Below are 14,272 nucleotides of genomic sequence, written 5' to 3' on the forward strand. Positions count from 1 at the left end.
ACACTAGCTTTCGGAGCGACGTTCCTTCATCAGGTGATTGTGGAGGGCTCGATCGTAACACAGAATTTATAGCAAACGTTTGCAGTGTGATGTAACTGAAATTATACATTGAAGAACTGACTGTCTGTTCAATGTATAATTCTTCAATGTATAATTTCAGTTACATCACACTGCAAATTTTTGCTATAAATTCTGTGTTACGATCGAGCCCTCCACAATCACCTGATGAAGGAGCGTCGCTCCGAAAGCTAGTGTGCTTCCAATTAAACCTGTTGGACTATAACCTGGTGTTGTGTGATTTTTAACTTTGTACACCCCAGTCCAACACCAGCATCTGCAAATCATTATTTCATCCCAGGTATCAGTCAAATTGATTGATGTGTTAATATTGATATCTTCTAGTTCTGCTTTTCACCATAAGTATCATTATCTTAGTATCCACTCTATAAAATGTTCCAAATTTATAAAGACCTCTTACATCACCCCTCAGCTTTCTCTTTCTAAGAGCAAAGAAATGCAGCCTGTTGATCCTTGTCTTGATTTGTATATCCTCACATTTCTGGTATCATCCTTGTACAGATTCTCTGGAGATAAGTAAAATGGTCAATAGAAATTAGGCACTTTACAGTTTCAAAAAATGTTGAGGTGGGAGATCACTAAATTAACAACTTGTTTTATTATTCATTAACTCGGTGCCTCTCCTCAGAAACTGAGAGTTCAAATTGATATGTGATGACACACTGAGAAAGTGAGGGCTGCAGGTGCTGGAGATTAGAGTCAAGAGTGTGGTGCTGGAAAAGCACAGCAGGTCAGGCAGCATCTGAGGAGCAAGAGTTTCGGATATAAGGGGCTTCCTGATGAGGGGCTTATGTCCGAAATGTCGATTCTCCTGCTCCTCTGATGCTGCTGGCCTGCTGTGCTTTTCCAGCACTGCATTCTCAACTCTAATCTCCAACATCTGCAGTCCTCACTTTCTCCATGTGGTGATACACAAGTGAAAGTTTTAAAATATCCCTTCTGTTGCGGTATATGAGTAGCTGTGTTTTGTAATGACCTAGGAATATGTGAATTAACCTTGTTCCACTGAGGTTGACTGTGTTGTAAATAACCTGCTTGGATCCATAGTGTGAGCTTGTTTCTGAATAAGTTTAGCATAGATGCTTGCTTGGGTAAACTGTTAGGCATCCGTTGATTTTGTAATTTACTTTTAACTGATTTGTAACAATAATGTAAAACATGACTAATTCTGTTGTGAAATTAACTATAAACATTGCCTTGTGGCAAAATTGGTAATGCATCTGAAAGTACATGATTGACTTAATAGCAAATTAAACTCCATTTTCCTTTCAGTTTGAAAAATTCTTATTTAATTTTGGGAATAAAGTCAGTGAATTACTTCAATGAAGACCGTGCAGTAGTTTTGAGGCACCACCTTGCAAATGTGATATTAAACTAAAGCTTTGGTTATCGCCTTGCATTGATACAAGAGAACTGTTCTCACAAATTTTAAGCAGAATAGTGGAGTTCACCACCAGTATCCTGACCAATATTTATGTCTCAACCAATATCATTAAACAGTGGCCAAGATCAGATTTGTTTAAATCGCAGTTCTTCGCTAGTAGAGTTTCTTTCACTCATAAATATTTTCCCTTCACATCCCATAAATTGTGAATGAATAGCTTGAAGATTTAACAGTTTTTTTTTTAAAGCATTTGCTTGTCCAGGAAGTTTTAAAGTAAACTTCATTTGTCTTTCTTCCAGTGAAGGACATCCCTCACCCAGAACTGAATTGCTTCACAACATTGATCCGTTGTTTGTTGATAATTCTCCATGTAAGTGTAACATTCTGATATTTACTGTTCTTGCTATAATTCAGTGTGCAGTGCCCTTAGCTGTGAGGGACTTTACACGGGCTAATAATTTCCTGCCAAGGTGAACTTTAGACTGCATATTTGTGCCATCGCTAAGATGGCCTATTTCTATCTCTGCGATATTGTCCAACTTCATCCCATCTTTGCTCAGCTGCTACATAAACCTTACATTGTGCCTTTTTCACCTCTAGACATGGCTATTCCCACACACTCCTGGTTGGTCCATATTCTATCCTTAGTAAGCTTGAAGTCATCCAAAACTCTGCTGCTGTGTCCTAAGTCACACCGAGTCTGTTCACCTGTCACTTGTTGCTCATTGACTCAAGGTCACGTGATAAGTGATTTCCGAATTCTCATCCTTATTTAAGTTCTTTTTTTCCCATGGCCTTTGCACTCCCTATCTCAGTTCAGTAATTTTCTGCACCCGCCAAGAAATCTAGCTCATCTAATTCTGGCCTCTTGAGCATCCCCAGTTTGAAATTCTGCGCCATTGGTGACTATGTTTAGGCTTTGCACTTCAGAATTTCCTTTTCTGCCTCACATTCCTCTGTTAAAACTCTCCTTAAAATGAAGGGTTTTGGTCAAACAAGGAATGTTTAGTCTGTCCTTCTACAGTTTATGGCTTTTACAACATCAGATTTGTGTCACCAAATTGAATCACTTATGGTTATTAACCTCATTCACTACGTGGTCTTCGTATGTTTCCTACATTGTGGCTTTCCAGTTCCCTATCTCAAACCTTCACTTTGATTCTACAATGTGTATTTTTGGTTTGAAATAACTACTTTATAAGATGTTTGGGGTTTACACATTAGGACAATGTTGACCTCAAACTTTGCTAAATGTAGCCAATTTTATTCATGTTGAGAATTTCAACTTTGCCTTGCTTTATACCTGTTTACCCTAAAACTCTGAGGAAAATGGTCCGGTTTCCCACTTGTAGCATGTTACATTGATGATGTATGAGTACAGTCATGCTCCATCCATATATTGAGGACAATAGGGGAATGTTTACACATCTGATTGCTTCCTATCAGATGCTCTAAGCTTGTCAAAATAAGTCCGGCTCTCATACAGAGGGAATAGTATGAATTGAAAGTCTCTTTGGGATCTTTAGATGCAAATCATTGGGTACATCTCAACTCACCCATTCAGGACAAACATAATGTAATTGTTTTAAGGTTATTCTTTGCTATTAGAATAAATAAATTTAATATAATAGCCTGGCAAATTCCAGATTTAAATTACACCACTGAATCTATTCCATTACTATGGAATTGGAAAGTTAGGAAGTATTAACTTGCAAGTAGTATCCCAAGTGAACCCTTTTCTTGTATACTTTTTTTAAACTCAGACACCAGAGACACTTTTTTTTTTAAAGATTTAAAGGGCAGGAGATTTAAATACCTTGGCACCTTAATAGTAACAAAGATACGCACCTTTTGCAAGCATTCACATCTACTGTTTTAAAATGTGGAGTTCACAAACTGCAGGAAAAAGCTCTTGCAGCAGTGAAAATGGGATCAGCTTGAACTCAGTGCATCTAAGATAAAGCATGCTTTTGGATGATGTTAGGTGGACAATTGAGAATAATTGTTTGGGAATATGCAATTGAAAATTGCTGAGAAAAAATCAATTTTGTTGAAGCTTTACATCTTGCACCCATCCATGATTACAAATTAGGGTGAATTTACAATTACACTACATGAGGAGAAAGATTATTAGCCAGCAAATGGACCCTGCTTGGTAATCACATTATCATGGAAAGCGCAGCCATTAATGCTGATTGACAGTTAACTGCCAGATTTTGTTTTAATTTTAAAGCAGACAGATTAACTCTGGTCAGGGCATTACCCTGAGCAATGACCCAGTGAATACTTGTCATTAATTTTATTGAGTTGAAACAGTTACAGAGCATGTACATGTTCTTTGTGTTTGCAAAGAACAGAAAGTTTAATATAAGCCGTGGCTGTTAACTTGGGAGTCTTCGTTTAGGATTCTAGTGAGGTAAACAGGCAGGTTCAATCAGCATTAATCAGTGCACTTTGTGACAACACGTCTATCAATGTGTGTCCATTTGCCAGCGAATCAGCCCTCTTCATGTGCAGTGGAAATGTCGGTTTTCACCTTGAATTTGTATACTCATTAAATGTCCTGATTAATGCAGGACAGAGCTTCAACAAAATATGTAAAACAGCAAAACAATTGAGAAGCAGGTCATATATAGAAGGTTCAGAAAATAAATTAGAAAGTAAATAAGAGAAGCAAAGAGTGGGGATGAGTAGAAACTGGCAGTCAACATATGGGGAATTCCAAGATCATCTACAGGCATGTAAATAGTACAGCTGTGGTGAGTGGAGGACTGGACCTGATTAAAAGGATTAAAAAGAGCATTTACTCATGGAGTCAATGAATAGATTGCTTCTACCTTTGCCAAAAAATGATGATGTTGCCCAGGTTATGGTGAAAGTGGAAAAACTTCAGAAACATTTGAGAGCACCTTATAGATCCCACTTGGGAACAGGCAATTCTGGATTTGGTGATCTGTATTGAGACAGACTTGATTAGGAGGCTTTAGGTAGAGGAATCCCTAGGTATCGGTGACCATAATACGGTAGAATTCACCCCGCAGTTGGAGAGAGAAAGGGTGGAATCAAATGTAACTATGTCACAATTGAGTAAAAGTAACTACAAAGATATATGGGAGGAGCTGACTAGAATTGATTGGAAGAGGAGCCTAGCAGAGAAGAAGGTGGGAGTAACAGTGGCTGGGGTTTCTGGAGTTAATTTGGGAGGCACAGCAGAAATTCATCCTAAGGAAGAAAAAGCAGAGTGGGAGAGGACAAAGCAACTGTGGCTGACGAGGGAAATCTGAGACAGCATAAAAGCAAAAGAAAAAGTATACCATGTGATAAAGATTAGTGGGAAGCCAAAGGGTTAGGAAGCCTTTAAAAACAGCAGAGGATAACTACAAAAGGAATAAGAGAGATAAGATGAAATATGAAGATAAGCTGGTTAGAAATATAAAAGATTGCAAGAGGTTTTTCTAGATATCTAAAAGGTAAGAGTGAGGTAAGAGTGGATATTGGACTACTGGAAAATGAGGCTGGAAAATTGGTTATGAGAACTAAGGAGGAAGGTGCTGGGGAAGCTGAGGGCCAGAGTATGGGTAAATCACCCAGATCAGATGGATTACACCATAGGGTTCTGGAGAAGATAGCTGAGGAGATTGTAGAGGAATTGGTGTTGATCTTTCAGGAATCACTAGAGGGACCCAGAAGACTAGAAAATAGTTAATGTAACGTCCCTGATTAAGAAGAGAAGGAAACTGAGGACAGGGAACTATAGGCTGGTCAATCATTGATAAGATTTTAGTGTCCACTATAAGGATAAGGTAGCAGGGTACTTGGAAGTGCATGGTAAAATAGGCCCGAGTAAGCATGGTTTCATCAAGGGGAGGTCATACCTGACTCACCTTTAGAATTCTTTGAAGCACTAATGAGCTAGTTAGACAAAGGAGAGCCAGTGGATGTAACTTAATTGGATTTCCAGAGGTCTTTGACAAGGCGCCGCATATGAGACTGCTAAATAAGATAAGAGCCCATGATGTTAGAGGGAAGGTACTAGAGGATTGGCCAACTAACAAAAGGCAGAGTTTGGATAAAGAGATCTTTTTTCAGAATAGCAGGCAGTAACTAGTCAAGTTCTGCAGGGGTCCATGTTGAGACTCCAATTATTCATTAATGATCTGGATGAACGAACTGAGGGCATTGTTGCTAAGTTTGCAGATGATACAAAGATAGATGGCAGGGCACATAGTGTTAAGGTCGAGAGGCTGCAGAAGGACTTGAACAGGTTAGGAGAGTGGTCAAAGAAGTGGCAGATGGAATACAATGTGAGGTCATGTACTTTGGTCGGAAGAATAGAGGCATAGGCTGTTTTCTAAATGGGGAAAAGCTTCGAAAAACTGAGGCACAAACTGACTTAGGAGTCTTAGTTCAGGATCCTAGTGAGGTAAACAGGCAGGTTAATTTGGCAGTCAGGGAAGCAAGTGCAATGTGAGCATTCATTTTGAGAGGATTAGAATACAAGAGCAGAGATGTACTGCTGAGGCTGTATTGTGTAATATTGTAATATTGCAATACCTGAGCTATTTTGGGCCCTGTATCTAAGGAAGGATGTTCTGGCCTTAGAGGGGGTCCAGAGGAGGTTGCAAGAATGATCCCAGGGATGAAGGGCTTGTCATATAAGGAGTGGTTGAGGACTCTGGCTGTGTATTCTGTGGAGTTTAGAAGGATGAGAGGGCATCTCATTGAAAGTTACAGAAGACTGAGAGGCCTGGATAGAGTGGATATGGAGAAGATGTTTCCATTTGTAGGAGTGACTAGGTCCCAAGGACACGGCCTCTGTTAAGGGACAATCCTTTTTAGAGCTGAAACGAGGAGGCATTTCTTCAGTCAGAGGTTAGTGAATCTGTGAAACTCGTTGTTGCAGAAGACTGTAGAAGCCAAGTCACTGAGTGTATTTGGGACACAGATATAGGTTTTCGATTTGTAAGGGGATCAAGGATTACCAGGAAAGGCAGGAGAATTGGATACATATCCGCCTTGATCGAATGGTGGAGCAGACTCAATGGGCCAAATGATCTAATTTTGCTCCTATATAGACAATAGACAATAGGTGCAGGAGTAGGCCATTCAGCCCTTCGAGCCTGCACCGCCATATCTTATGGAAACTTGAAGAGTTTAAAATTGATAAGGCAAAGGTAATGAACAGGTTGTCTATACTTAATGTTGAAAAAGCATCAAGAACAGATTTAATATGTCTGAGTACTCAAGGTCATGAGAGTGAAAGTTACAGAAGCTCTGGCCAAAATTGTCTGATCTTCATTAAACTTGTTGCCAGAAGGTTGGAGAATTGTAAATGTTCCAGCCTCATTCAAAAGGATATAAAGATAATCAGACCAATCAGTAATTTAAACTCTGTGATGGGAAAGCTTATAGAAATGATAATTTCAACAAAATTAATCGTCACTTGGGTAATTATAGTTAATAAGGAGCGCCAGCATAGATTTAAGGGCAATTCAGGTTAAACTAAGTTAGAGAGGATGGATGAGGCTAGTATTGTTGATGTGGTGCTCACAGAATTACAAAAGGCATTTGATAAAATGCTGGGTAGTGAACATATAAGCAGTATTATAGTTCATGTAGATACAGCACAGAAGCAACATTCTAATGAACTTAGCTCAGTGGGAACAAAGTAGCAATGTTTTCCAGACTGGGGAAAGATTTATAGAGGAAATCCCCAGAAGTTTGTGTTAGTTTCTTGCTCATCCTGATGTATATTAATGGGCTGGGCCTTGGTGCACAGGGCTCAATTTCAAAAATTGTAAATGATTTCAAATTTAGAAGTATTGGTATAAAACTTGAAAATGATGTGTACTGTGCCATAAAATGGGTGAAAAAATACCGAGAAATGAGAAGTTTTTCAATTTGGTGAAAGATTATAGAAACAATATAACTTTTAAGGGTACAATTTTAAAAGGGATGGTGTCAGTTGGAAATCTTGTTGCAGGGTGTCCCCTCGGTAAGTGGGTGCAGTTTTAAGTCCCACCTGCACCAGAGATGTATCGTAACACAATCTGAACAGGGTGATTTAAAGTATCTGCAATTTTAAGGCAGGGATGCAGAAACGGAGGGGCCTGGCTGTCTGTGTATGAGCCATTGAAGTGACGGTACAGTTTGAAAGTGCAGTAAAAAATGTATGATTGTGTTCTGACCAATCTGTGTTTCTGTAATTCTTCTGAATTTGAGATGTGTGAAGTTCTGAACTATGCAGAGTAGAAAAGCAGCAGCTTGTTATGGCAGCTGTAAGCTGTCTAGACAGCAAGCAGGTGCTTCTCTTTTCCTCCAAAGACAATCCCTCTCCCTGGGCAGAGATAAGAGGTTTGTCTTTATTCAATTCCTAATTTGTATTTACTTAACTCTTAGTTAGCTGTAGGCGTCTGATGACTGACCTCACCATATCTCCCCTAGAGTGGGCAGTGCTACTTTTTTTGATCATTACATAGTGGCTGTTGCTGGAAAATGTACATCAATGGACATTACTAAGACAGGGATCAACTCTCCTCATGTTGTTATGTAGCATAGCATGAAGTCAGGAGGCTTGTGATCCCAAACAATACCATGTTTATGTTATAATCTCAGAAGAGATCAGCAACTTTTCTTCAAAGTAGGCAGAATGTGAGGTCCAGGCTGTACAAAGAGAATAAAGCCACACAATTCCAATTTTGAACAAACAGCAATAACTTTGCATTACTGTTTTAAGTTTGTATTGTAATATATATATATATATGCAACTTGTATTCTAACGTTCCAAATTTAGCATGAGGCAAATATGGGTTCAAATGCACTTGTCAAACACCCCATAAAACACATCAAATAGGAAATGCAGTTGTGACAGATCCCAGAGATGTCTCAGTAGCCACCCCTGTACTCCCCCACCTTCTCTCAGTCCCATATCTGCAAACATTGGTGACACTCTGAGCCATCCAATCATATCACAGCTTTACAACACTTTCCACTTTTCTGTTTCAAAGTCTTAGCCTCAGAGTTTGCTTAAAACCCACTCCACCACAGATTTCCTCAACAGCTGCTCCCCCTCGAGTTATTTCCTGGCATACACTTCCCTAGATTCCGGATCGTACCCTCTAACACTAACTCCTATCTGCACATCTGCAGCTTTTCATGGACACCTAGCTTGAAGTAGTACTTCTCGTACGTTCTTTTTTCCCTGAGTACTAATCTTGCTGAACTGCGGAAGCAAAAAATGCTTATGGACCTTTTAAACTACTTCTCAGCAGTACAACCAATAGCACTTGCCCTGATGGACCCTGCTTCTGGCTCTTGCTCACAGTAGGTTGAATTTTATCAGAAGTCAATACTGCCAGTTCTGGTGAGTCTTATGAATGGTTTCTCTGTCTGAGACCAAGCAACATTTCTCACACTAACTTTGCAAACTTTCGTCGCTGCGTGATTACACCCAATTTGCCCCGCTCTACTAACCCTGCGTGGCCTCTGTGCTGCCTCCTCACTCACTCACTGAGGACACTTCACTACCATTCCCCGACCTGTACCAGCACTAACAGCCGTGCCAGCCCCATTCGTGTCACTCACTCCCTCCCTATGTCTCATCCGAGAAGAAAAAAAGCCCACAATAGAGCACAAAGAGCCAAGGTGGGCTACCTGAAATTCAACTCCTCTTTTCCCCCCTATGAGGATATCAGTGCCCAAGTTCCTGAACTGACATCGAAGGCTGCTATTGACTTATTGTGTCAGACCCCAAGACTGAAGGAGGTCTCCCTTGACTTGATTGAGGACTATACCCTGTAGACTTTGAGAGATGCCCTTCTAGTGGATGCAAGTGCAATGTGTTTGCCATGTAAGCTGCTGGCATACGGTGTGGATATTACATAGAGATACACTGTGCAGTACTGAGGCGCCCCCTTGATCGATGACTTCTACCAACCTTGATCAGCTGCCTGGTTTTGTGGCTGCGCTAAAAGGCAGTCGAGATTGAAATAGCACAAAAAGACAGGACAAGACATGGCACAAACAAGGCAAAGATCTTATGAGCATCTGTGTCCAAAACGTGCATGCCAGCAGCCCTGAGATGCACCCTGGTCAAATCCTTGGGATGGGTATTTGTCCTTAAGTGCAAAATGTCTTTGAAGCAGCATTACAATGATAGGTGGCAATGCACTCCAGATGTGGCATTGAAGTGAAGAACCATATTGGACGTGGGTCAGAGATGTGCCCTTAGGGTGCGGTAAACCTGTTAATGCCAATTTCCGTGGATGGGGGATGCAGGTGGTTGTTGGATGTTAGTGACAGCTGTCTGCTATGGAGAGCTGGAGGAGGCAGTGGAGCGCTGGAGTTGCCAGATTATCACACCCAACTTTCGGGAATTGTCACCGTTGAGTTTCTATCAGGCAGCTGGAAGAATGAGGGGAGATTAACCTAAGTAATGTTAACCTAAAGCATGTAAATTGGCCAGTTACCACTCACTAGTCAGAATCTTGTTTTGCCTTTCATTACTTAGGTTAGAAACTGGGATTTACTTCTCTCAATTATGAGAAGCTCCTCACGACCCATCTCACACGGTTTTCCCAAGTGTCTCCTGATGCCCGAGTTGTTCAGGAAGATTCTGCCCATTCTCCCTCTCCCTCCCTCCCATCCCTCCTCTCCCTCTCTCTCATTAACTCTGTTACCCTTGTGCTGGTCTTTAGTGGCCCTTGAATGTTTTTAGTAACCCCTTGAAACAAGCCCCACTGTTATTGCTAGGCAGAATTGAACTTAACAACCTACCAGCCAAATGTAACACCTCCTTGTAACTGTCTGTTCACTTCCATAATTCTCAGATTGCTGACTCTTAAAACAGGATGAAATGGGTATAATAAAAAATGGCACTAATCACTCTACATTCTTGGGAGAAATCTTCACAATAGTACAATCAACTTGATAATACAAGTTCTCATAAACCCCAAACAAATAGCTGATATGAGTAGGATTTAAACATTGTAGCATGAACATTGTTCAATATCAATAATTTCTTGCGCTCTGTCTCTAATCTCTGGAAAAGACATCAACAGTTATGCATTTTTTCATAATCTTCATGTGGTCAATCAAATGCAGTGAAGGTGCAAAGTTTTCCTGAGTAACATCTTGACCAGCTTGTACTTCCATTTTCTGCCCTTGGTTTTCAACATTTCTGGCATGACTGAAAAGCAATACCCTGATGACCTTCTTTTCTTCACACATGCAAGTATTTTTGTCACGTTATATGATACAAAAGACATTTCCATATGTTTTTCAATTTCATATGTTTTTCACCTCCATTTAAAAAAATAGATTTCTTCTTACTTCTCTCCTCTGATGATAAAAATATTCTTTCACTGGGTCTTGAGTGTGATGAAACTATGGCTTTAAGAGGTATATTTTGTCCTTTTTTTTGTGAAGAAATGGTGAGATAGAGGTAACGAGCAGTTCGCTCAAAGCCAACAAAGTAACCAGCTTGTGAGGCCTTGAGTTTTTTTCTTAAAGTTAGAACGCTAGAAGCAGCCTGAATAGGTGGGGTAATGCTCCACCGAACCAGAATTTTAGTTTTAGCTTTCTGCAGTTGCTCAGGTCTTGAAGCCGGATGTGAAAGCTCTTATTTCTCTCTGTTGCAGCTAAAAGCTGGGGTTCTCTTCCTGTTGCTAGAATTGCACATGAGATGATCTATTTTCCTGAACTTTCTTTTGCCAAGGGATATTTATGAGATGTTACTGTATTGAACAGTTAGTGAGTAGTTAATATATATTCTTTTGTTAAGCATTTTGATAGTGTTACAGTTAAGCCAATTTTCTTCTATTTTTATTTTGTCTGTATTTTAACTGTAGTATAAAAATAATGTATGTTTTGTCTAAAGTTGAGTAGTTTGACCAATCAAATTGCATCTGGAATGCAAAGCCTTACACCTACCTTTCACATCAAAAAAAGTAAAGGTCTAGCTAGATTCTTAATATATTTTGAGGGGGTTTGGTCTGGTCCCATTATATAAGTTTACTGTGGAGAGCAGGTATATCTGACAACCCACTTCATAATCATCTTCCTCAATTTTGTTGTTTCAGGTGAATAAAGCTTTAAGAATAGAATTGTGCTGTCTTTGCTAGAATCATTCTCTAGTTTATCTGACCATTTTGCACACTAAATTTGTTCCTACTGAAAAGTAGAGTGTTCAGTTCCACTTTATACAGTTTTTTTCCCCAAATATTTTTTACCCTCGTCCTTTCTAATTCATTTTCAAATTTGATGATGTTTTCATTCACCTTAACAACTGGCTAATTGTCTTTCAGAGTCATCTGCAGATTTTGGCACAAGTTTAGAATCTCTACATTGGCCTTCTGTTTATTTCAGAATTTTTATTTCATGGTTACTGATAGCTGCTCAGATACTCTCTACCATCAGTTCCTCAGTCTGTTCTGTAAAACTTTCCATGGCTTCTTTCAAAATATGAGATACGCAGTACAGAAGAGCAGATCCATCTTTCATGTTCTCCACACTGTGTACCAGAGTTCAAAGCTTCAATTGCTGTTTTCAAGAAAACATTCCTGCAGTTCATCAGTCTGGGTTTTGAATGCTGCATTCAAACAACTGTTCTGATTCATCAGCAATTCCTTCTATTGTTAAAGACATTTTTCACAATATGCCTATTACTTGAAGTTCATCAAGCCTTACCTGAAGGTGTATCTTGGTTGAATTTATTTCTTAAGTTTATCATTTAGACCTTTCAGGCTCTCATTCAAAATGTTTTATCTTCGATGATCTGTGCTCGTGTTGTCACAGTTTGTGTTTTGCATTAGCAACTTCTCAGTCAGAGTCGAAAAGTGTGGTGCTGGAAGAGCACAGCAGGTCAGGCAGCATCTGAGGAGCAGGAGAGTTTATGTTTTGGGCATACGCTCTTCATCAGGAATGTGTAGGGGGAAGGGGGATGCAAGTTGGTTCTGTACACTGATTAGTTTTCCTTTAGCAGAGCCTAGTTCCTGATGCCATCATTGACATTCTTTACTAATCTTTCCGTCCGGATTTAGTCCTTTGTCCACTTCATTCTATCTACCTGCAAACTCGGTTTCTCATGCCTCCACTGGCTCCCTTGAACCTATCAGAGATGCAAAGAATTTCGAACCTGCCAAATGTTGCCTGCTATATAATCCACCCATTCAAAATGTAAACTTGCAACTATTCACACAGTAACAATTCTGTTTACTAAGTCCCTTCTTAAAGGAGCAGGTTAATAAATCTCAAAATGACCTTTAATACTTTCTTTCATCAAACTATCTGAAACACAAACTGTATCATCAGCTATTATTCGTGACTAATATGCTCAAAATATTAATTTATTTGTATTGTTTCGGTAAAGGAGCACTTTTCCCTTAGAGACAAAACCTCAATAACCAGTAACCTGACTAACTGATAGTATTCAATGAAGAATTCCCTTGATTATTCACAGCCTCATTCTAGCTTTAGAGGCAACACGGTTCACATGTGCCATTGTTATTGTTTTAAAACTATTTCTTTATTAGTGTTCCTTAGGTATTTCCACTATTCCCATCAGTTTACTACACTGCAGCCAACAATTTGTTTTTATATTCCTTTTTTATGGTAATGAAGGCATACTGGTTTCCTAATATCACTCTTATTCTCCGTGTTATCAGTTCTATTGAGCGAACTAGTTTACTTAGTCATATTTGCAAAGCTTTTATTTGGTCAGTTCATACCTTCTAATTATTTCCTGTCTTTGACCTTCTCTTTCCCTTTCCTTTTCGCTTTCCTCCACTGCCAACTTCTCTGTCTGAAGTTCAAGTCCGAAGATTCACTTTGCTCTTTCAATTTAATTTATGCATTTCTGTTTCCAGCACACGGCTGTTTCTGCAATCAAGCCTGCTCAGGCTTTGTTCCACCTGGGTTAAACTATTCTTCACATCTCACAGACTGTACTACTACCTTGACTACATCTGCTTTCTTAGCCTTGGCTCTTATCTCCGACTTTTTGTGCTTCATGCACAAGGATACCCAGGTCCCTCTGCACAGCAGCATACTACATTTTTTCACCACTTAAATAATAGTCCGTTTTATTGTTATTCCCACCAAAATGAATGACCTCACATTTTCCAATAATGTACTCCATCTGACAGACCCTTGCCCACTCACTTAACCTTATCTATATCCCCCTGCAGACTTTGTGTCCTCTGCACACTTTGCTGTACCATTCATCTTGTATCAAATTCTGCAAATGATGCTACTACATTTGGTCCTCAACTCTAAATCATCTATGTATGTTGTACACAATTGCGGTCCCAACACTGATCCCTGAAGCACATCATTGGCCACTGATTGCCAACCAGAAAAAAAAACCTTTATCCCACTCTTTACTTTCTGTTAGTTAAGAAAGGGTGAGAACTGATGTACTGGCATCGGAAGGGGTGCAGAGGGGGTTCACTAGGATTGATTTCTAGAATGGAGAGGGTTGGCTTATGAAGAGGGACTGAGTAGACTGGGACTATACTCATTGGAATTTAGAAGAGTGAGGAGAGCTCTTAAAGAAACACCTAAAATTATGAAAGAAATAAATGAGATAGAAGCAGGGAGGTTGTTTCTACTGGTGGGTGAAACTAGAACAATGGGGTATAGCCTCAAAATAAGAGAGAGCAGATTTAGGACTGAGCTGAGGAGGAACTTCTTCAACCAAAGCGTTGTGAATCTGGAATTCACTGCCCAGTGAAGCAGTTGAGGCTACTTTGTTGAATCCATGTAAAAAATCAGCCATGCTCTTATTAAATGGTGGAGCAGGCTCAATGGGCC

General features: G+C 39.7%; 1 protein-coding gene across 2 annotated transcripts in view; it reads left to right on the plus strand.

Moving 5' to 3' along the window:
- arsb (arylsulfatase B) overlaps positions 1 to 14,272 on the plus strand; it is a 79,654-nt gene that overhangs the window by 46,844 nt on the left and 18,538 nt on the right. For both annotated transcript variants that reach the window (XM_043706933.1, XM_043706943.1), the window contains exon 6: positions 1,762 to 1,832. In XM_043706933.1, the coding sequence (XP_043562868.1) occupies positions 1,762 to 1,832 (71 nt within the window). The remainder of the gene's footprint in view (positions 1 to 1,761; positions 1,833 to 14,272) is intronic.

This window comes from Chiloscyllium plagiosum, chromosome 2 (genome assembly GCF_004010195.1).
Source record: "Chiloscyllium plagiosum isolate BGI_BamShark_2017 chromosome 2, ASM401019v2, whole genome shotgun sequence".
NCBI lineage: Eukaryota > Metazoa > Chordata > Chondrichthyes > Orectolobiformes > Hemiscylliidae > Chiloscyllium > Chiloscyllium plagiosum.